Source organism: Oncorhynchus clarkii, chromosome 4, assembly GCF_045791955.1.
Source record: "Oncorhynchus clarkii lewisi isolate Uvic-CL-2024 chromosome 4, UVic_Ocla_1.0, whole genome shotgun sequence".
In the NCBI taxonomy this organism is placed as follows: Eukaryota; Metazoa; Chordata; class Actinopteri; order Salmoniformes; family Salmonidae; genus Oncorhynchus; species Oncorhynchus clarkii.
This window is the reverse complement of record NC_092150.1, coordinates 79,091,025-79,113,510: the sequence shown is the minus strand read 5'-3', so window position 1 is coordinate 79,113,510 and position 22,486 is coordinate 79,091,025. Positions and strand designations below refer to the sequence as shown.

Sequence of the window (22,486 nt, the reverse complement as noted above, 5' to 3'; positions counted from 1 at the left end):
AATAAAACATTTTCCTTCTGTTCCAGCTAGGCAGGCTAACGTTAGTTAGCTAATTAACGTGATAGCTATTGTACAGTAGGCGTATATTAATAATTACATATTTAATATAAGTAGACATGCCCTCAATTGACTGTAGCGCATATAAAGCACCCACAAGCTACTGTCGGGGGACGAACGAGTGATGAATTTCCGGGCAAGGGTGGTCCATTTAAAATGAAATCCTTCCTCCCTGTAAACTCATCAGACGTCATGATACGTAATCAGAAGTGTCCACTTAATTTGAGGGCTGAGGGGAGAGGGTGTGTCTGTTAAGTGTTTGGAATGCAGCCATGGTGTTCGGGAGCTGGTAGAAAGTAAGGAAACCAAGAGGGACCAAAAAGCACCATCCATGCTTAGAGGGAAAAGCAAGAAATCCATTGAACCAGGTAGATGCACAGTATTAAAAAGGTAAATGGGGATTGTGATAGTACATATAGGACTGACCACCCCATTGGTCATTAGGAAGCCTAGAGGTTGGACCACAAACCCATGAACCATGCACATGACAAGAGCGCTACACATAATCTATTGACCATGCTGACCGTACCACGAGAGAACAGCACCACCATACACCATGCTTTTGGTTTGGGGAAATCTTGGAGGACAACAACATATAGGCTAGGCTAGTGTATCTAATTGGAGGCCTACAGTGCAGGCCATTGCAGTAACAGGCTCCTTACAAGGAAGCATTTGATATAACTTATTTGAAAGTCCAAGGTTGCTTTTTCCCCAAGCACACAATCAACACAACACAGACAATGTATTCCCATTCATGCAAAAGACCGGATTGAGATTCAGAGGATGATTGGGCACAGACAAAATAACAAGCACAGAGCTGCTGCTTAGCTTACACGTCTGCCTTTGCTAGTTGGCCCAACTGATGGAGAGCGCTTCAGTGGGGGGAGAGAGGGACAGAGAGAGGGATGGAGAAATGGAGAGATGTAAACATTAAATAGGCTACATTCCTTTTTTGTGTCCTATCTATCTATTTGTTGAAGATGTCCACATGGCACTGAAGGACTGGGTAGGGAAATCTCTGGCAACATCCCAAAACATTTGCCTACACAGTGCGCGATTTTTCACCAGAGCCCCAGTGCACTGTGGGGAATAGGGTGCTGTTTTGGGACGTAGACTCTAGGTCTAAATCTGGGAACTCGTGATGGTACTACCGTGTGAAAGGGAAGCTCACTACAGGGTATTAAACAGAGGTATGTTCTGTAGTGTCTGGACTCAAAGTCAAGTAGCCATGGATGACTTTAAAGAATGTCCGTAGAGTGAATGTCTACATGGAACTCTAGTAACATCAAGTAACTGACCCAAGCAGTAGAATCAGATATAACAAAATACAAAGAAAAATACACCTTATGGAACAGCGAGGACTGTGAAGAGTCACACACAAAGGTACAAACACACTATACACATGTACACCTGGAATGTGTGTTGTAGTAGAGTAGTGGCCGAAGGGCACACATTTAATGAATTGTGAAATCTGTTGTAAAATGTATTTTAATGAGAAAATGTTTTGTATTAGAAACTATATTACTGCCATCATTTCTGCTGGACCCCAGGAAGAGTAGCTGCTGTCTTAGCAGGAACTAATGGGGATCCTTAATAAATACAATACAAGGAATCCTCAGTCTACAAAATTATTTTAAAGTCGAATTGACAGCGTTTTAGCAACATGAAATCTTACTAAAAGCTGTTCATATACATTTCCTTCAGAAAGTATTCACACCCCATTACTTTTTACACATTTTGTTGAGTTACAGCTTGAATTCAAAATGTACACACAATTAGGGCTGTGGCGGTTATGCAAAAGGCAGGCGGTGTCACGGTAATTGACAGTTAATTATCATAAACATGTTTAGTATCTCCAGGCCTCCAAGGAAGCGGAGTACAAGCCGCTGATAACGCCTTTGGAACATCTACATGTAAAAAAAGTATAATAAATCAGTTAAATAAACACAATCATAATAAATCCATTATTTATTTCAGACAGGTCTAAAGAAACATTATGATATGAAGAAAATGTATTTCAGAAGAACAGAATGAGTTGGCCTACTGTATGTTATCTGGCTATGTTCCATGCCATAGGCTATTGGCTTGTTCGTTTAGCTGACAAGAGATGCTTATAAGTACCATGCCATTATTTTATAGTAAGAGGAATATAATTGAACATCCACGATGACCATGTTTTACACTCAGTTTACACTCGCCCCCATTCTCATGGACGGAGCTGTAGTGGAGCAGGTTGAGAGCTTCAAGTTCCTTGGAATCCACATCACCAACAAACCAACATGGTCCAAGCACACTAACACAGTCGTGAAGGGGGCACGACAAAACCTATTCCCACACAGGAGACTGAAAAGATGTGGCATGGGTCCTCAGCTGCACCATCGAGAGCATCCTGACGGGTTGCATCACTGCCTGGTATGGCAACTGCTCGGCCTCCGACCGCAAGGCACTACAGAGAGTAATGCGTACGGCCCAGTACATCACTGGGGCCAAGCTTCCTGCCATCCAGGACCTCTATACCAGGCGGTGTCAAAGGAAGGCCCTAAAAATTGTCAAAGACTCCAGCCACCATAGTCATAGACCGTTCTCTCTGCTACCGCACGGCAATCAGTACCGGAGCACCAAGTCTAGGTCCAAGAGACTTCTAAACAGCTTCTACCCCCAAGCCACAAGACTCCTGAACAGCTAATCAAATGGCTACCCAGACTATTTGTACCCCCCCTGCCCCCACACATTGACTCTGTACCGGTACCCCTTGTGTATAACCCTGCTATTGTTATTTACTGCTGCTCTTTAATTATTTGTTTTTCTTATATCTTACTTTTCTTTTTGGTATTTTCTTAAAACTGCATTGTTGGTTAAGGGCTTGTAAATCAGCATTTCACTAAGCATTTCACCTGTTGTATTTGGCGCATGTGACATAGCAAGTTTGATTTGATGAGGTAAAAGGTTTATGTTTCTGTCTCCATATGATATGGTAAATATATCCCCGTTAATTCCCACGGAAAGTTTCCACCTATATTCCCCAAAATGTGCAACCCTAATAATGTTTAACATGCGTTTTGAATGAATTAATCTCTGTACACCACACATACAGTACAATTATCTCGAAGGTCCCTCAATCGAGTAGTGAATTTCAAGCACAGATTCAACCACAAAGCCTGCAATGCCTTGCAAAGTAGGTAGACATAAAGATACAATTGAAAAAAGCAGACGCTGAATATCCCTTTGAGCATGGTGAAGTTAATTAATTAGGCTTTGGATGGTGTATCAACACACTCAGGGATTTTAACATGAGGCTAATGGTGATTTTAAAGCGGATACAGTTTAATGGTTGTGATATGAGAAAACTAAAGACGGATGAACAATGTTGTAGTTACTCCATAATACTAGCCTGTACAGAATAAAAATATTCCAAAACATGCATCCTGTTTGCAACAAGGCACTGAAGTAATACTGCATAACAAATGTGGTAAAGAAATTAACTTCTTGTCCTGAATACAAAATGTTATGTCTGGGACAAATCCGACAACTCATCACTGAGTATCACTCTTCATGTTTTCAAGCTGGTGTTGGCCGCATCATTCTATGGGTATGCCTGCCATTGGCAAGATCGTTTTTGGGGTGGATATATAGAAATGGAAAACAGCTATAAGCACAGGCAAAATCCTAGAGAAAACCTGTTTCAGTCTGCTTTCCAACAGACACTGAAAGACAAATTCACCTTTCAGCAGGACAATAACCTAAAACACAAGGCCAGATATACTTTTTATCCCTTTTTTCTACTGTATTATTGACTATGTTTTGTTTATTCCATGTGTAACTCTGTGTTGTTGTGTGTGTCGAACTGCCATGCTTTATCTTGGCCAGGTCGCAGTTGCAAATGAGAACTTGTTCTCAACTAGCTTACCTGGTTAAATAAAGGTGAAATAAAATAAATAATTTAAAATATACACTGGAGTTGCTTACCAAGATGACATTCAATGTTGCTGAGTGGCTGAGTTACAGTTTTGACTTAAATCTTGAAAATCTAAGGCAAGACTTGAAAATGGCTGTCTAGCAATGATCAACAAACAACAGAGCTTGAAGAATAAACCAAATAATAAATGTGCAAATACATACAATCCAGGTTTGCAAAGCTCTCAGAGACTTACTCATAAAGACTCACAGCTGTAATCACTTCTACAAAGTATGGACTCTGTATTTAATTTTCAATACATTGTGGAATAAGTCAAGGGGTATGAATAATTTAATTAAAATGTTTGTTTCTGTTTTCTCTGACATGCGACAACTTGAAAATTACCATATCTAAGTGTTCATACCTTCATAGAATGTTTGGGAACGACAGAGTAAGGTATTTGTGAAAATTCTATAGCAATATAGAGGGGGAAAGCAGCTGTGCTTTTTGACAATCAATAGACACTGCAGTAAATAAAACCTGTCCAGGACCGGAGTCTACACAGACCGGTGCGCAATAGCCAATCAGAGCCATTTGTCACAAGGGCCTGCCATCATTCACTTTGACTGTGTGTTTAAATGCTGTAGTAACAGCATGCCATTACATCTGAATGGATTTCTGCAAATATATAAATACCACAGGAGTTCTGTTACATTTGGGAACTTTACAGTCAAACAACCATGAAAAGGTTGGCTCGCTCTCCCTCAGTTGCCTATGCACATCAACAACAACAAGATCAACAACTAACGTTAGCCAGAACGAGATGAGCTCAAATCTAATGAGGGAATAGTAGATTAACCCTCTAACTTTTCCACCAGAATTGCACTGATAAACGATGGGGAAAGAGTAGCTGGCTCGCCCTTCTGCAGCTTGCCTGCCAATGCATGCTAGTCCCAACCCACTTGTTATAATTGAATGGGAACTTGCCTGCTTCCCTGCCCATTTGATCGATGCCAAATACATTTGATTGACAACTAAGAGATATGCTAACTGTGGATAACAATCATTCAAGTTCAGAATAGCTAGCTAGCAAAGTGATTCACATTTCTTACTAGCTAACCAAATGACACCTAGAACTCTAGCTGTAGCCAGAGACAAAGATATGAGGGGAAAAGTCGGTCACTCACCCAATGACACGTCATCCTCCCAGAAGCTAGCTAACGTTAAGGCTGCATGTTTTCAGCTTGCTAAATAAAATGCTACATAAATAGATAAGCTAGCCTATTAGCCACGTTATGACTGACTTGTGATCATTGCCCTTGTTACTTTCATTGTATTAACCTTCTCAGCCTTGGTTACACCCGTCAGTTTTTGTTAAAAATACTGTCATTAAAACTGAATCCCGAATGGCTGGAGGCAGCAAATAATGTACCAGGCCAGCTGAGATGTACAACCTGATAGCAATATGTTGGACTACCAAGAAATGGATTGAATTACAGTACATTGATCATGCATTAAACTGTATCCATATATTCTCCCAACTATGCCTTACTCTCCAGTTAAATAAATAAAATAAAAACTCTACATGAAACAGACATGTCATGAAATGTTGAGTCAAATAGAACCTACTTTTAAAACCTCTTATAAAGTTGGTTTTGTAGCATAAACTGGGAATTTGATCTTTTTGACTGATATTAATATGATACATAACATGATATCTGTTTGTTTCATATATGACACGGTGTCAGTTCCACTTTAAGTCTTAGCTAAAAGCCAAAGAGCCCAAACCCTCACTCAATGGCTCCGTCACAATTATCCACCCTTTTCCTGAAGTGTGCACTTGCACACCTTCTCAAACGATGCTCACCGACACGCACACAGATGGACACAGAAGGGTATGGGTCACGAACTCACACAAACACTGGATCAAATGACATCACCACTCTTTACGAGGCAGCTAGTTAGCTTATAGTCTATCTACAGTCTAAGGCTCCACACACACACGTTGCCCAACAGAAACTTACGTCTTCCCAAAACTCAATTAAAGAGGATGAGGATGAGGAGAAAGAGTCCTGATATAGCAGAACATGGAAGCATGGAGAACCAAATAAAAACAAGATGTGAAATATTCATACAAATGAAAGAAACAAAATCAATAAAAGAAGATGAATGTTCTGAACAAAATCAATGTTGCCTTTTAAGTGAAGGAAGGAACAGCCACTCACAAAAAAATAAAGGTTGATTAAAGAATGAATCTAATATTTAAATGAATCAGAGACAATGGAATTCAGAACAGATGATTTAGGTTACTTACATCGAACTGGTCCAGGGCTGAGGTGGGGGCGTTGAGGAAGGCCAGGAAAGAGTTCTGGGAGTCCTGGTGTTTCACACCTACAGAAGACAACCATCACATCAGCATGCTGTACGGTGAAGTGGCTTTAGCACAGAGAAAATGTGGCGCTCTCCCGGCTCCCGCTCTCCCATTTCTTAGTTGGTCCAGTTATTCCATAGAAAAACTAAAAGTTTGTCACTCAAATAGAAAACATGGGGTGGAGAGGAGTAACACAGGTCAGAGGTGATGGTTCCAGTCTCACCCCTACGCAGGCGGAACTCCTCTGTATCCTTCTTCAGCCTCTCCATCTCAGCCAGCAGGTCCTGGTTCTTAGTCTCCGACTCCTGCAGTTTACTGAGGAGAGAGGAGGATGGAGGAACAAGAGAATGTCAACAAGGTCAGATCATGCAAATCAGATCATGCAAGTGTAACAGAGCAATGGTGGTTCAGACTTTGACAGATTGCAATGTACTGCACTTTATTGTGCCTGGCGTCCCATGTAAAGATTCAGTGTATTCTCAGTGTAGTTCTTAGACTAAGTAAGAGCTTAAAAGTAGAAGTAAGTAAGTAAGAGCAGCAGTGGACGTACCACTCAGTGGAGATGTTGGAGGCCTTGACTTTGTTCAGTTCGTCTTGGATGGTCTGTTTGGCTCTGATCTCAGCGTCCAGTGCAGACTGCAGCTCCAGACGGGCTGACATGTCCAGCTTAGCAAACCTCCGCACCTTCCACGGCATGTCCTGCTGTAGGGGGAAGGGAGAGTGCGAGACAGAGGTAAAGAAAGAAGGGAAAGTTCAATGCAGATGTGAGGTGTGTGTGTGTGTGTGTGTGTGTGTGTGTGTGTGTGTGTGTGTGTGTGTGTGTGTGTGTGTGTGTGTGTACAGTGCATTCGTAAAGTATTCAGACCCCTGGACCTTTTCGTTACAGCCTTATTAAAAAAAAAAATCCTTATCAATCTACATGATACCGTTTGCAAATGTATTAAAAATAAAAAAACAAATATCTTATTTACGTAAGCATTCAGACCCTTTGCGATGAGACTCGAAATTGAACTCCGTTACATCCTGTTTCCATTGATCATCTTGAGATGTTTCTATATCTTGAATGGAGTCCTCCTGTGTTAAATTCAATTGATTGGACATGATTTGGAAAGGCACACACCTGCTTTATATAAGATCCCTCAGTTGACAGTGTGTGTCAGAGCAAAAAGCAAGCCATGAGGTCGAAGGAAATGTACGTAGAGCTCAAAGACAGGATCTGGGTAACGGTTGAAGGTCCCCAAAAACACAGTGGCCTCAATAATTCTTAAATGGAAGAAGTTTGGAACTACCAAGACTCTTCCGAGAGCCGCCTGACCAAACTGAGCAATCGGAGGAGAAGGGCCTTGATCAGGGAGGTGACCAAGAAACCAAAGGTCCCTCTGACAGAGCTCCTAGAGTTACTCTGTAGAGATGGGAGAACCTTCCAGAAGGACAACCATCTTTGCAGCCCTCCACCAATCAGGCCTTTGTGGTAGAATGGCCAGACGTAAGCCACTCCTCAGTAAAAGACACATGGAGTTTGCCAAAAACGCACCTAAAGACACTCAGACCATGAGAAACAAGATTCTCTGGTCTGATGACACCAAGATTGAAATCTTTGGCCTGAATGCCAAGCGTCACCTCTGTAGGAAACCAGGCACCATCCCGTCGGTGAAGCATGGTGGGGGCAGCATCATGCTGTGGGGATGTTTTTCAGTGGCAGGGTCGAGGCAAAGATGAACGGAGCAAAGTACAGAGAGATTATTGATGAAAACCTGCTCCGGTGGGCTCAGGACCTCAGACTGGGGCGAAGATTCACCTTCCAACAGGACAACGACCGTAAGCGCACAGCCAAGACAACGCAGGAGTGGCTTCATGACAAGTCTCTGAATGTCCTTGACTGGCTCAGCCAGAGCCTAGAGTTGAACCCAATCTAACATCTCTGAAGACGTGAAAAGAGCTGTCCAGCAACACTCCCCAACCAACTTGTCAGAGCATGAAAGGATCTACAGAAAACAATGGGAGAAACTCCCCAAATACAGGTGTGCCAACCTGTTTGTCATTATGGGGTATTGTGTGTAGATTGAGGAGTTAATGTTTTTAGAATTAGGCTGTAACCTAACAAAATGTAGAAAGTCAAGGGTCTGAATACTTTATGAAGGCACTGTGTACGTATATATAAGTACACATCTCACCGTAGCCCTGGCTCCCAGGCTGGTGTTCCTCAGTCCCTCCAGTTCTTCAGTCATCTTACTGGCCAGAGCCTGAAGATAGCCTCGCGTATCCTTCTCATCGCTCACCCTGGAACACACACACACACACTCCACATTACGCACAAACAAACCTTCCCATAACATACACTCACATCATTATGCAAACACTCACAATCCTGTTTGGCGCGCACACACACAGAAACACACACCCTATAGTTAGCCCTAGGCATCACACTAATCACTCCATGTACCAGACCTTATACATGAACTCAGGTTGACCCTGTCACACAGTCAATAAATACAGCTATCGGTATATGAACAGCCCTCACAACTATCTGCAGTATACGTTACATATATCCTCATCAAACCTTTGACTTTAACTGGGCCTCCCTAACACAAACTACATGCCAGCTAAGGTCCCATTAACTCACCATTACCCTAATGAGTATTATTCTAAGGACATGTACCAAATGGCACCCTATTCCCTATATGGTGCTCTGTGTTTGAACAGAGCCCTATGGGTTTGGACTCTGGTCAAAAGTAGTGACCTGAATAGGCAATATGGTGCCATTTAGTACAGCTTCTATGTGTAAATACATGCAGGGTTGTGAATAGGCTTCCTCCAGTCCCAGTCACATCCTCCCTGGTCTGTACATACACATTTCCCCCACTAGAGGTCCCTGTGGTCCGGCAGGTAGCCTTGCGGTTAGAAAGTTGGGCCAGTAACCGAATTCTTGCAAGTTCGAATCCTCGTGCCAACAAGGTGAAAAATCTGTTGTTCTGACCCTGGGCAGATTCAGACGGGATGAGTCCCTGTCCATGACCCCCACTCTCAGAGGGAGTGTCAGATCCCTGTCCATGACCCCCACTCTCAGAGGGTGTGTCAGATCCCTGTCCATGACCCCCACTCTCAGAGGGAGTGTCAGATCCCTGGGCCAGTCCATGACCCCCACTCTCAGAGGGAGTGTCAGATCCCTGTCCATGACCCCCACTCTCAGAGGGAGTGTCAGATCCCTGTCCATGACCCCACTCTCAGGGGGAGTCTCAGGGGGAGTCTCGGGGGGAGTCTCAGATCCCTTTCCATGACCCCACTCTCAGAGGGAGTGTCAGATCCCTGTCCATGACCCCACTCTCAGAGAGAGTCTCAGAGGGAGTGTCAGATCCCTGTCCATGACCCCACTCTCAGAGGGAGTGTCAGATCCCTGTCCATGACCCCACTCTCAGAGAGAGTCTCAGATCCCTGTCCATGACCCCCACTCTCAGAGAGCGTCTCAGATCCCTGTCCATGACCCCCACTCTCAGAGAGAGTCTCAGGGGGAGTGCGTACATTTCCATTTCACACCTCTCACTCGTACTTGCAGTGAAACAGGTCAAATATAAGCGCCTCCTATTGGGCTGGCGGGTCGGAGCGTTGGCCCAGTCACCAAAAGGTTGCTGGATCAAATCCCTGAGCGGACACGGTAAAAATCTGTTGTTCTGCCACTGAACAGATTCTGCCCCTGAACAGGTTGAGTTAAATGCGGAAGACACATTCCAGTTGAATGCATTCAGTTGTACTGACTAGGTCTCCTCCTATTGGTCCATAAAGGAGCTCTGAGACACACTCTTCCTGTTTCTCCTACTGCAGTGGCCTGGAGTGGCAGGGAGGGGGCACCACTCATCGCTGCTTCACTTCACTGGTACAGTGTGCATGTATGTGTGATATGTGCAAATTGCCTGTCAGGCAAGAGAGCCAAGCGGCAGTAGCTAGGTATTGCTTTCGGTCTCCTCTCTCTCTTTCTTTCTGTCGCTCTCTATCAGCTGTTGTAGACAGCTTCTCTGAATGGAGAAGAGATTGTAAAGACCAATAAATCATCTGTATGACCTTTGAAATATTTGGGGTCCTTTGTGAGTGAGTGAGTGAGTGAGTGAGTGAGTGAGTGAGTGAGTGAGTGAGTGTGTGTAAGCAAGCATGCGCGGACGTGTATTTGAGAGTGAATGTATGTCCTGTATACGTCTCTGTCACTCACCACTGGATAATCTCAGTGATCTGGGCCTCCCAGTGAGCAGCACTCTCCTTCTTGTCAGCCAGTTCCCTCATCTCCTCCTCCAGTTGTCTGTTGCTAATGCTCAGCTTCTCAAACATAGGCGTCAGCTAGAGGGAGAGGAGAGGACAGAGGAGAGGACAGAGTCGAGAAGACAGAAGAGAGAGGAGAGAGGACAGAGTCGAGAAGACAGAAGAGAGAGGACAGAGTCGAGAAGACAGAAGAGAGAGGACAGAAGAGAGAGGACAGAAGAGAGAGGACAGAAGAGAGAGGACAGAGCCAATCAGAGCCATAGATATTATACAGTGTGGTAATTTGCAGCGATGTTTCAAGGGCATCTTATAGAGCTCCTCTATTATAGAATGGTCAGTCTCATCTCATCAGAAAGTCTTAGGATTGATTGTAGTTTGGCCCAGGGGGTAACTTTGGATGGTGCCAATGCGGCCCCCCCCCCCCCCCCTCCAGTATTTATGCTGCAATAGTCTATGTGCCTAGGGGCTAAGGTCAGTCTGTCCTATCTGGTGTCCTGAGTGATCCATCAAGTTCTCCTCCCCCTCCATGTCTCCCTTCCCGGAGGACCTGAGCCCTGGGATCACGCCTCAAGACTATCCGTACTGACGACACCTGGCTGTCCCTGTCCCCAGTCAAACCAGTAGTGCCGCTAATCTATCTGCTGTGGTTATGGAACACTGACTTGTTTCACTGGACATGCTACTTGGTCCCGGACCTACTAATTATGTCTCTCCCAGAAATGCTGTCTCCACCTCTGAATGCTCAGCTATGAAAAGCCAACTGACATTTATACCTGAGGTCCCTCTATAACCACTATGGTTATTATTTGACCCTGCTGGTCATCTATGAATATTTGAACATATTGAAGAACAATCTGGCCTAAATGGCTATGTACTCTTATAATCTCCACCTGGCACAGCCAGAAGAGGACTGGCCACCCCTCAGAGCCTGGTTCCTCTAGGATTCTTCCTAGGTTCCTGTCTTTCTAGGGAGTTTTCCCTAGCCACTGTGCTTCTGCCTCTGCATTGCTTGGTCTTTGGGGTTTAAGGCTGGGTATCTGAAAAGCACTTTGTGACAACTGCTGAAAGGGCTTTATAAAATACATTTGATAGATAGATAGATTGATGACAAGGTAAGGAAGAGGAAGACTGGGGGAGGAGGGGAGGGCAAAGGGAGCGAGAGAGGGAGGGGGAGAGGTACGCTCCTTGACAGTTGCAAAGGGAGTGTGTTTTCCTGTAATGGTTTGACAGTAGAAAATTCATTCCGGTTCATATTGCTACTATCAGATAAGTGGCAAGATAGTTGTTGGTTGTAAAACAGTTTGAAGGATAATTTAAACAGGCTAAACATAATATTTGCAAGGTAAGATTCCATCTCTCCAAATGGAAACAGCTACCTTTAGAAGGATATACAACCACCAAAAATCATCTGATCCTTGTATCCTGGCTTTCAGTATGAAGGTACTGTATGTGAAACAACACAATCAAATGGTGTCCCAAATGGCACCCCATTCCCTATATAGTGCACTACTTTTGAACAGACCCTTATGGGCCAATTTGTCTGCATACCCTCCCTGGCAGGTTGTGTTCAGGAAGGCTTGGGGAATGTTGTTCTCACTACCCCTCCCTGGCAGGTTGTGTTCAGGAAGGCTTGGGGAATGTTGTTCTCACTACCCTCCCTGGCAGGTTGTGTTCAGGACGGCTTGGGGAATGTTGTTCTCACTACCCCTCTCTGGCAGGTTGTGTTCAGGAAGGCTTGGGGAATGTTGTTCTCACTACCCCTATCTGGCAGGTTGTGTTCAGGAAGGCTTGGGGAATGTTGTTCTCACTACCCCACTCTGGCAGGTTGTGTTCAGGATGGCTTGGGGAATGTTGTTCTCACTACCCTTCTCTGGCAGGTTGTGTTCAGGAAGGCTTGGGGAATGTTGTTCTTACTACCCCTATCTGGCAGGTTGTGTTCAGGAAGGCTTTGGGAATGTTGTTCTCACTACCCCTCTCTGGCAGGTTGTGTTCAGGAAGGCTTGGGGAATGTTGTTCTCACTACCCCTCTCTGGCTGGTTGTGTTCAGGAAGGCTTGGGGAATGTTGTTCTCACTACCCCTCCCTGGCAGGTTGTGTTCAGGAAGGCTTGGGGAATGTTGTTCTCACTACCCCTATCTGGCAGGTTGTGTTCAGGAAGGCTTGGGGAATGTTGTTCTCACTACCCCTCTCTGGCTGGTTGTGTTCAGGAAGGCTTGGGGAATGTTGTTCTCACTACCCCTATCTGGCAGGTTGTGTTCAGGAAGGCTTGGGGAATGTTGTTCTCACTACCCCTCTCTGGCAGGTTGTGTTCAGGAAGGCTTGGGGAATGTTGTTCTCACTACCCTTCTCTGGCAGGTTGTGTTCAGGAAGGCTTGGGGAATGTTGTTCTCACTACCCCTCCCTGGCAGGTTGTGTTCAGGAAGGCTTGGGGAATGTTGTTCTCACTACCCTTCTCTGGCAGGTTGTGTTCAGGAAGGCTTGGGGAATGTTGTTCTCACTACCCCTCTCTGGCAGGTTGTGTTCAGGAAGGCTTGGGGAATGTTGTTCTCACTACCCCTCTCTGGCAGGTTGTGTTCAGGAAGGCTTGGGGAATGTTGTTCTCACTACCCTTCTCTGGCAGGTTGTGTTCAGGACGGCTTGGGGAATGTTGTTCTCACTACCCCTCCCTGGCAGGTTGTGTTCAGGAAGGCTTGGGGAATGTTGTTCTCACTACCCTTCTCTGGCAGGTTGTATTCAGGAAGGCTTGGGGAATGTTGTTCTCACTACCCTTCTCTGGCAGGTTGTGTTCAGGAAAGGGAATGCTCCCTGTTTTCCATGGATGCTATCAACTTCAAGGCACTCAGTCTTTTCTTCATATTTAATAGGAAATACCACAAAAACAAACAGCACTTTTAGTCCAATATATCACAACTCCTACAAAAATATTTTGCTTGGGAAATTCCATTTCTCATTCCCATATTTCCCGCTTCCAAGGTCAATAGTTTGGGATCCAACGGGACGTTGCAGTTGCCTGTTTAGGATACCGTGGTCTGTTTTGAAGGTGGATATTGAACGGTGATTATATTGGCTTTACCAGGAGAGAAGGTTGGTGGCGGCGGTTACCTCACCTCAGGGTGTGTGTGTGTGTTTGTGAGCGAGAGAAGGGGTTACCTCAGGTCAGGGTGTGTGTGTGTGTGTGTGTGTGTGTGTGTGTATATATAACATCTCACCTTGTCCAGTTCGTTGGAGAGTTTCCTGTTCTCCTCGGTCAGAATGACTCTCTCCCGCTCATACTTCTGCTTGTACTCCATCTCAAACTCCTCCCGCTCGCTTTGGCTGTCTCACACACACAGATATGATCCATCATCACACACACACCAATAACACACTGAACTTGCTATTCAGAGAGAGTATCCAAATGTCTGTATGAACGAGGCTAGCCAGGGATGCTAAGCTAGAGGGTAGAAAAGCACATCCTGATAGCTTCCAGACTGTATGAGAGATCGTTAGAGCAATGTTGCTTCTTCGACCTGGATAGAGGCAGAGGGGGATAACACCAGTTCGATCTAAGGGACTAACACAGGAATGAGGGTCTTCTCGGGAGATAGGTCAGGGGAGAGAAGGTAACTCAAGTTAAACCTCACGGAGTACAATACAGTAGAGGCCAGGGTGAAGTAACTATAACCATGTTTACCTCATATAACCCTCGCTGGGAAGAAGAGGAAGAGGACAGTTAGGTAGGCATCTCTATAATATTACAGGAAGAGAGAGTAACTGTCCTACTGAATATGACAACTCTATAGACCGGTTTCCCGGTACCAGATTTATTTAGTATATCTATTCCTGGACTAAAAATCTATTTGAATGACAATATTCAAGTAAACAGACCAACAACGGCAGTTAGAGCTAAGGAACTCTAAGAGATGTCTAAGGGTCTTCTCAGGAGAACGGTTACAGTAGAAGGCAGGGTTGTCACCAGTGCCATGATACTCAGAAGAACCTTGGCAAGGAACATGAAACAGGGAAACTAAACTGTCTTATTTTGTCACATTTCCACCTATAGATTGGGAAATAAACTTTGTCTGACATCAGGAAGGATTTTAGAGGAGGAAAGAGTTTCGTTTGGGTTTTCCTTGTTTTCTGTGGAAAAAAATCAGCTATCGTAGTATCAGCAGTTATCCAAGATCAAAATACACTGCGAGTACAGCACACTAGAGGCCATTGTGAAGTAGCGGTAACCATGTTGACCTTGTATAACCCTCGCTGGGAAGAGGACAAGCTCTATATAGCTACTACAGAGACCAGAAGCACGTCTGAATGCCATGTCTACATCTCTGGATAAACTGTCCTATGTCTTTATGAGTGCTTTCTAGTGTTGTGGACATCCAAACCTAGGAAGGCCCTACCGCACATAACCCATTACACACACAAAGACATAAACATGTAGACAGACACACACCTCTCCCTGCGTGTCTTCTCCAGTTTGTCTTTGAGGACCAGGATCTCTTTCTGCAGGGTGAGCTGCTGTCCCTCAGCGTCGCGGAGCTCCTTGCGGAGGACCTTGAGTTCGTTGGCGTGCTGCACCTCCCTCCTGCTCAGCTCCTCCTCGTAGAACCCCGTTTTCTTCTCCAGGTCGGCCCGCAGCTTCCCCACCTCCTGGCTCTGGTCCGAGCCCACCACCGAGGCTGATGGCCCCACCTGCTTCTGGTTCAGAGGAAGGAAGAGGAAGAGAGGAGTTGGCCACATTCACACAACCAGGAAAACAGAGAAATTACAGGAGTGTATTAAATTAGTGAACACCGTAGTAAAAATATTTTGCAATGGAAAGCGTTTTGTAACAAAAGCGCGCATTTCTTATTGGACAAGTTCAGAATAGTCCCTCCTCATTTCGTCCCGTTTGCCTCACGTTGGTTCCTAGAGAATACACCCCAGGTGTGTGTGTAAGAGCATTGCTTCCGCCGCTGTCCCGGACTGGGTTCGAACCGGGGACGCTCTGAACACATCTACCGTGTCAGCCATGAAGTAGCATTATCAGTCAGGTCACAAAACACCTGGGCCGCAGAGCAAGTGACGTCACCGATCCAACGGTACTAGCACACCGCTAACTAGCTAGCCATTTCAAATGGCTAAAATAAGCATCTATGACTACAAGACGCTAAAATCCGAGTTTGTTTGTGTGTTTATTTGTGTGTGAGAAGGAAATATAAAAAAAGTGTGTGTTAGTATGTGTGTTTATAAGTGTGTGTTACCTTGAGTCCATCCAGCTCCTCCTCTAGCAGTCTGCTGTACTGCTCAGAGCGTTCTCTCAGTTTCCTCTCCTTCTGAGCATCAGCTGTCTGCTCCTCAGACTGGGACTCCATCTGAGAGACAGCAAGGGGTTAATGCACGCACGCACGCGCACACACACACAAAGTAGAGACCCACACACACAAAGTAGAGACCCACACACACACACACACACAAAGTAGAGACCCACACACACACAAAGTAGAGACCCACACACACAAAGTAGAGACCCATACACACACACACAAAGAGGAGACCCACACACACAAAGTAGAGACCCACACACACACACACAAAGTAGAGACCCACACACGCACACCTCTAAGAACCACAGGAACCACGTGACTACTCTACCTCCTTCTTGGCCCTCTCGGCCTTGCGCACCTCCAGCCGTAGAGCCTCCACCTTCTGGGACCAACCCTCCATCTCCTCCTCCTTGTCCCGGAGCTGACGGCCCAGGCGCTGCTTGGCTGATCTGAGGTCAGTCAGACGCTCGTTGAGCTCGGAGAACTCCTGCATGGCCAGCTTCCTCTGGCTGTGGGCCTCTTTCAACTCCTTAGACTGACTCTTCATCTTGCCGCTGGCCTCCATTAGGTCCTAAAGGGAGGGAAGACGTGTACAGATTGATTGGTCAGACTGGGTGGTCGTCGGTCCAACGGCACTCAGCTGGTAGAGAATGGTCACTTGCAACGCCAGGGTTGTCAAATCGATTCCTGCTGGGGCCACCCATACGAAAATGTATGCACTCACTGTCGTTTTGGATAAATGCATCTGCTTAATGGTCCGGATAGTTTTATACCCTTTTCATACTGCAGAGCTGAGCCAATATACCACCTTGACGCATAATATGCATATAACACATTTGCTGGAGCAATGATGTGAAGGACCATGTGGAAATAAAATAGGGGGGGGGGGGGGGGGGGGTTGTGCTATATACAGAGAAACACACCCAGGTGGTGCTATATACAGAGAAACACACCCAGGTGGTGCTATATACAGAGAAACACACCCAGGTGGTGCTATATACAGACAAACACACCCAGGTGGTGCTATATACAGACAAACACACCCAGGTGGTGCTATATACAGACAAACACACCCAGGTGGTGCTATATACAGACAAACACACCCAGGTGGTGCTATATACAGACAAACACACCCAGGTGGTGCTATATACAGACAAACACACCCAGGTGGTGCTATATACAGACAAACACACCCAGGTGGTGCTATATACAGACAAACACACCCAGGTGGTGCTATATACAGACAAACACACCCAGGTGGTGCTATATACAGACAAACACACCCAGGTGGTGCTATATACAGACAAACACACCCAGGTGGTGCTATATAGAGGGAAAGACACCCAGGTGGTGCTATATAGAGGGAAAGACACCCAGGTGGTGCTATATACAGGGAAACACACCCAGGTGGTGCTATATACAGGGAAAAACACCCAGGTGGTGCTATATACAGGGAAACACACCCAGGTGGTGCTATACAGAGAAACACACCCAGGTGGCGCTATACAGAGAAACACACCCAGGTGGCGCTATACAGAGAGAAACACACCCAGGTGGTGCTGTATAGAGGGACACACACCCAGGTGGTGCTGTATACAGAGAAACACACCCAGGTGGTGCTATATACAGAGAAACACACCCAGGTGGTGCTGTATAGAGGGAAACACACCCAGGTGGTGCTATATACAGAGAAACACACCCAGGTGGTGCTGTATAGAGGGAAACACACCCAGGTGGTGCTGTATAGAGGGAAACACACCCAGGTGGTGCTATATACAGAGAAACACACCCAGGTGGTGCTATACAGAGAGAAACACACCCAGGTGGTGCTATACAGAGAGAAACACACCCAGGTGGTGCTATACAGAGAGAAACACACCCAGGTGGTGCTATATACAGAGAAACACACCCAGGTGGCGCTATACAGAGAGAAACACACCCAGGTGGTGCTGTATAGAGGGACACACCCAGGTGGTGCTGTATACAGAGAAACACACCCAGGTGGTGCTATATACAGAGAAACACACCCAGGTGGTGCTGTATAGAGGGAAACACACCCAGGTGGTGCTATATACAGAGAAACACACCCAGGTGGTGCTGTATAGAGGGAAACACACCCAGGTGGTGCTGTATAGAGGGAAACACACCCAGGTGGTGCTGTATACAGAGAAACACACCCAGGTGGTGCTATATACAGAGAAACACACCCAGGTGGTGCTATACAGAGAGAAACACACCCAGGTGGTGCTGTATAGAGGGAAACACACCCAGGTGGTGCTATATACAGAGAAACACACCCAGGTGGTGCTATACAGAGAGAAACACACCCAGGTGGTGCTATACAGAGAGAAACACACCCAGGTGGCGCTATATACAGAGAAACACACCCAGGTGGCGCTATATACAGAGAAACACACCCAGGTGGTGCTGTATAGAGAGAAACACACCCAGGTGGTGCTATACAGAGAGAAACACACCCAGGTGGTGCTATATACAGAGAGAAACACACCCAGGTGGTGCTATACAGAGAGAAACACACCCAGGTGGTGCTATACAGAGAGAAACACACCCAGGTGGCGCTATACAGAGAGAAACACACCTTGTGCAGGTCGTCCTTCTCCAGGTTGAGACTCTTCATCTGTTTCTCCAGGTTCCTGATGTGTTTAGATGACTCCTCCATCTCTCTACGGACTGATGAAGCTTCTTCTAACTCATGTTCCTGTTGACCTGAGTCTAACACACATTACAGAAGGCCAACATGAATTACATTTCACTATGATGCATGTTCCATTATAGTGTACATTTCAAATTGTAGTCATTTAGCAGACGCTAAATGTACGCTCTGGATAAGAACATACATGTTCATGCTTTTGTACTGGTCTCCCGTGGGAATCCAAACCATAACCCTGGTACAGATCACCGTGTGGACTATGAATAGCATCTCTGTTTATCTCTCAATGTATTTCAGTCCTACTCTATCATACACTTGGCTATGCATGTAAATGCTGACCTGGCTGGTTTGTGTTCTACGTGGCAGTAAACCTTTACAGTAGAACGTTTGTGTTCTACTACACAGCAGTAAACCTTTACAGTAGAACGTTTGTGTTCTACTACACAGCAGTAAACCTTTACAGTAGAACGTTTGTCTTCTACTACACAGCAGTAAACCTTTACAGTAGAACGTTTGTGTTCTACTACACAGCAGTAAACCTTTACAGTAGAACGTTTGTCTTCTACTACACAGCAGTAAACCTTTACAGTAGAACGTTTGTGTTCTACTACACAGCAGTAAACCTTTACAGTAGAACGTTTGTGTTCTACTACACAGCAGTAAACCTTTACAGTAGAACGTTTGTCTTCTACTATACAGCAGTAAACCTTTACAGTAGAACGTTTGTCTTCTACTACACAGCAGTAAACCTTTACAGTAGAACGTTTGTGTTCTACTACACAGCAGTAAACCTTTACAGTAGAATGTTTGTCTTCTACTATACAGCAGTAAACCTTTACAGTAGAACGTTTGTGTTCTACTACACAGCAGTAAACCTTTACAGTAGAATGTTTGTGTTCTACTACACAGCAGTAAACCTTTACAGTAGAACGTTTGTGTTCTACTACACAGCAGTAAACCTTTACAGTAGAACGTTTGTCTTCTACTATACAGCAGTAAACCTTTACAGTAGAACGTTTGTGTTCTACTACACAGCAGTAAACCTTTACAGTAGAACGTTTGTCTTCTACTATACAGCAGTAAACCTTTACAGTAGAACGTTTGTGTTCTACTACACAGCAGTAAACCTTTACAGTAAAATGTTGAATGTTCACCTGCAATCTTTTTCTTGAGGATGTCAATCTCAGTCTTCAGACTCCTGATCTCCACCTCCTTGTTAGAGGGGACGGGTGCTGGTCCTTCTCCTGACGCGTGCTGCAGGGCCTGGACTGTCTGGGTGGACTCTGGAACACAACATACAGGGAGAGGATGAGAAGGAGAGGAGAGGAAAGGAGAAGGGGAGGAGAGGAAAGGAAAGGAGAGTGGGAGGAGAGGAGAGGAAAGTGGGAGGAGAGGAAAGGAAAGGGGGAGGAGAGGAGAGGGGAGGAGGAGGAGAGGTGTGAGTGTGTGTACCTTGCAGCTTGCGGCTGAGCTCAGTCTTCTCCTGCTCCAGGCGTCGTATCCTCCTCTCGTAGGCCTCGGTGGCCAGACTCTCCTCCAGACTGCGCTGGACACATACATCCATCTGTGTCTGACTGCTACCACCTGCCTCCCTCAGACAGCCCCGGTCAGACAGGGTACTGGAGGGGAGAGATAGGGAAGAGGGGGGGAGAGTGATAGGGAAGAGGGGGGGGGGGGGGAGATAGGGAAGAGGGGGGGGGGGAGAGATAGGGAAGAGGGGGGGAGAGAGATAGGGAAGAGGGGGGGAGAGAGATAGGGAAGAGGGGGGGAGAGAGATAGGGAAGAGGGGGGGAGAGAGATAGGGAAGAGGGGGGGAGAGAGATAGGGAAGAGGGGGGGAGAGAGATAGGGAAGAGGGGGGGAGAGATAGGGAAGAGGGGGGGAGATAGGGAAGAGGGGGGAGATATGGAAGAGGGGGGAGAGATATGAAAGAGATGCATTCCATATTAGAGACACATATTTACCTCAGAATAGACAGACCCCCAAAGAATTCGAAAGCAAATCCAATTTTGAAAAACTCCCATTTCTATTGTCAGCAAGATTTGTGGCCTGTTGCCACAAGAAAAGGGCAACCAGGCAACTTTTGTTTATTATCTATTTCACTTGCTTTGGCAATGTTTATCTTGGCCAGGTCACAGTTGTATGTGAGAACTTGTTCTCAACTGGCCTACCTGGTTAAATAAAGGTGAAATAAATAAATACAAATAAACATGTTTCCCATGCCAAAAAAAGCCCCTTATATTGACATTGAACTTAAAGAGAGAGAGGGGAGAGGAGAGAGGGGAGGAGAGGAGAGAGAGAGGAGAGAGAGGAGAGAGAGAGGAGAGAGAGAGAGGAGAGAGAGGAGAGGGGAGAGAGGAGAGGGGAGAGAGAGAGAGAGGAGAGAGAGAGAGAGGAGAGAGAGGAGAGAGAGGGGAGAGAGGAGAGAGAGGGGAGAGAGGGGAGAGGAGAGGGGAGAGGGGAGAGGGGAGAGGAGAGAGGGGAGGAGAGGAGAGAGGAGAGAGAGGAGAGAGAGAGGAGAGAGAGAGAGAGGAGAGAGAGGAGAGGGGAGAGGGGAGAGGAGAGAGAGAGGAGAGAGAGAGAGGAGAGAGAGAGGAGAGAGAGGAGAGGAGAGAGGAGAGGGGAGAGGAGAGGGGAGAGGGGAGAGAGAGAGAGAGCGCAACCACCATTAGCCTTCAGGCTAAGATAAACAATTAGACCATTCAATGCTTTCTCAACGGTGGAAACTGAGTGCTAGTGGAAGTGTGGCTGAGGTTAGATCAGATGATAGAGAAGTAGGAGTGAAGTAGACTGGTCCCAGATCTGTATAGCCTATCCTCATTGTTATGCCAAACATGACAATGACCATAGGAGTTGGCAAGACGGCACAAACAGATCTGGGACCAGGTTAAGATGTATTTTTCTGTATGCTGTATGTATTGACGAAGATGTGGAAGTTAATTTGGAAACTAAACGGGGGTTGTTGCTTAGCGACCCCTCACCATTTACTGGTGTAGGTGAAACCTACGAAGGGCAGGTGGTGTCCAGAGAAGGCCGTGTGTGAGGGAGGGGGCATCGTCTCCTGAAATAACACAACACTTATTTTAGAACACGGCGACCTTGACAACATTACAAACAGATGAAACAGATGGACAGATAAAAGATGGAAACAGAGAGAGACTGAAAGATGAGAGTAAGAGAGTCTAAGTCTTGATGTAGTCCCATAGAGAAAGAGACTTACTGAGTTCTTGAGACAGTCGTCGTCCACGTCAAAGTTAGAGGTGTCTGTGGGGCTGCTGACCTCTGGGATGTAGGGGGCCTCGCACGTACGGATGTTGTCCCAGTCAATGCCTGAAAGGAATGACATCAAACATGATATGACTGGCAAACTGTGATCATGGTTTGTTATTGTAACGATTCTCATACCATCGTCTACTGTCCAGCCTAACTTCAACACCAATTAACAAGATAAGAGGTTATCTATAATCAACTCCTGGAAATGACACCAGAGAATAATTGACAGACAAACCCTAGCACGCACACACAGTTTTAAAACATCAGGCCCTACCAGAGAAGAAGGGGTGAGATTTGAAGTCGTCGATGCCGTTCTGGCCCAGGCGGTGCTCCCGGCTGCAGACGAGGCGTCGGATCAGGTCCTTGGCGTCTTCGGACACGTCGGTCATCTGCAGGGGGAACTGGAAACGCTCCTGGGCACCCGGCGGAGGGTAAGAGGAGAGGGAAAGGAGTCTGAATAATGAAGATACCCTACGTCCCAAATGGTTCCCTATTCCTTCTTTACGGCACTACTTTTGACCATTTGGGATGCAGCCTAGATATACTGTTTAATATTTGTATTTCAAATGTATTTTTACTCATAACACAACGTTCCCCTGTTGCAGTCGACAGCGGAATAGTTCCATAACGTTGGCAGAATAATCTTCGTATACATTGTTTCACATTTCATGTATTTATTTGT

At 45.9% G+C, this 22,486-nt stretch overlaps 1 protein-coding gene across 14 annotated transcripts in view; it reads right to left on the bottom strand.

Moving 5' to 3' along the window:
- LOC139407325 (serine/threonine-protein kinase MRCK alpha-like) overlaps positions 1 to 22,486 on the bottom strand; it is a 126,288-nt gene that overhangs the window by 26,773 nt on the left and 77,029 nt on the right. For 3 of the 14 annotated variants that reach the window (XM_071151021.1, XM_071151015.1, XM_071151014.1), the window contains 16 exons: positions 22,079 to 22,217; positions 21,752 to 21,861; positions 21,513 to 21,592; positions 19,985 to 20,151; positions 19,687 to 19,815; positions 18,461 to 18,594; positions 16,190 to 16,432; positions 15,799 to 15,909; positions 15,009 to 15,253; positions 13,780 to 13,885; positions 10,525 to 10,649; positions 8,498 to 8,603; positions 6,874 to 7,025; positions 6,547 to 6,638; positions 6,267 to 6,343; positions 891 to 929 (listed from right to left, as the gene is read on the bottom strand). In XM_071151021.1, the coding sequence (XP_071007122.1) occupies positions 891 to 929; positions 6,267 to 6,343; positions 6,547 to 6,638; positions 6,874 to 7,025; positions 8,498 to 8,603; positions 10,525 to 10,649; positions 13,780 to 13,885; positions 15,009 to 15,253; positions 15,799 to 15,909; positions 16,190 to 16,432; positions 18,461 to 18,594; positions 19,687 to 19,815; positions 19,985 to 20,151; positions 21,513 to 21,592; positions 21,752 to 21,861; positions 22,079 to 22,217 (2,055 nt within the window). The remainder of the gene's footprint in view (positions 1 to 890; positions 930 to 6,266; positions 6,344 to 6,546; positions 6,639 to 6,873; positions 7,026 to 8,497; positions 8,604 to 10,524; positions 10,650 to 13,779; positions 13,886 to 15,008; positions 15,254 to 15,798; positions 15,910 to 16,189; positions 16,433 to 18,460; positions 18,595 to 19,686; positions 19,816 to 19,984; positions 20,152 to 21,512; positions 21,593 to 21,751; positions 21,862 to 22,078; positions 22,218 to 22,486) is intronic. The other 11 variants (XM_071151011.1, XM_071151016.1, XM_071151025.1 and 8 more) reach the window with 7 other exon arrangements.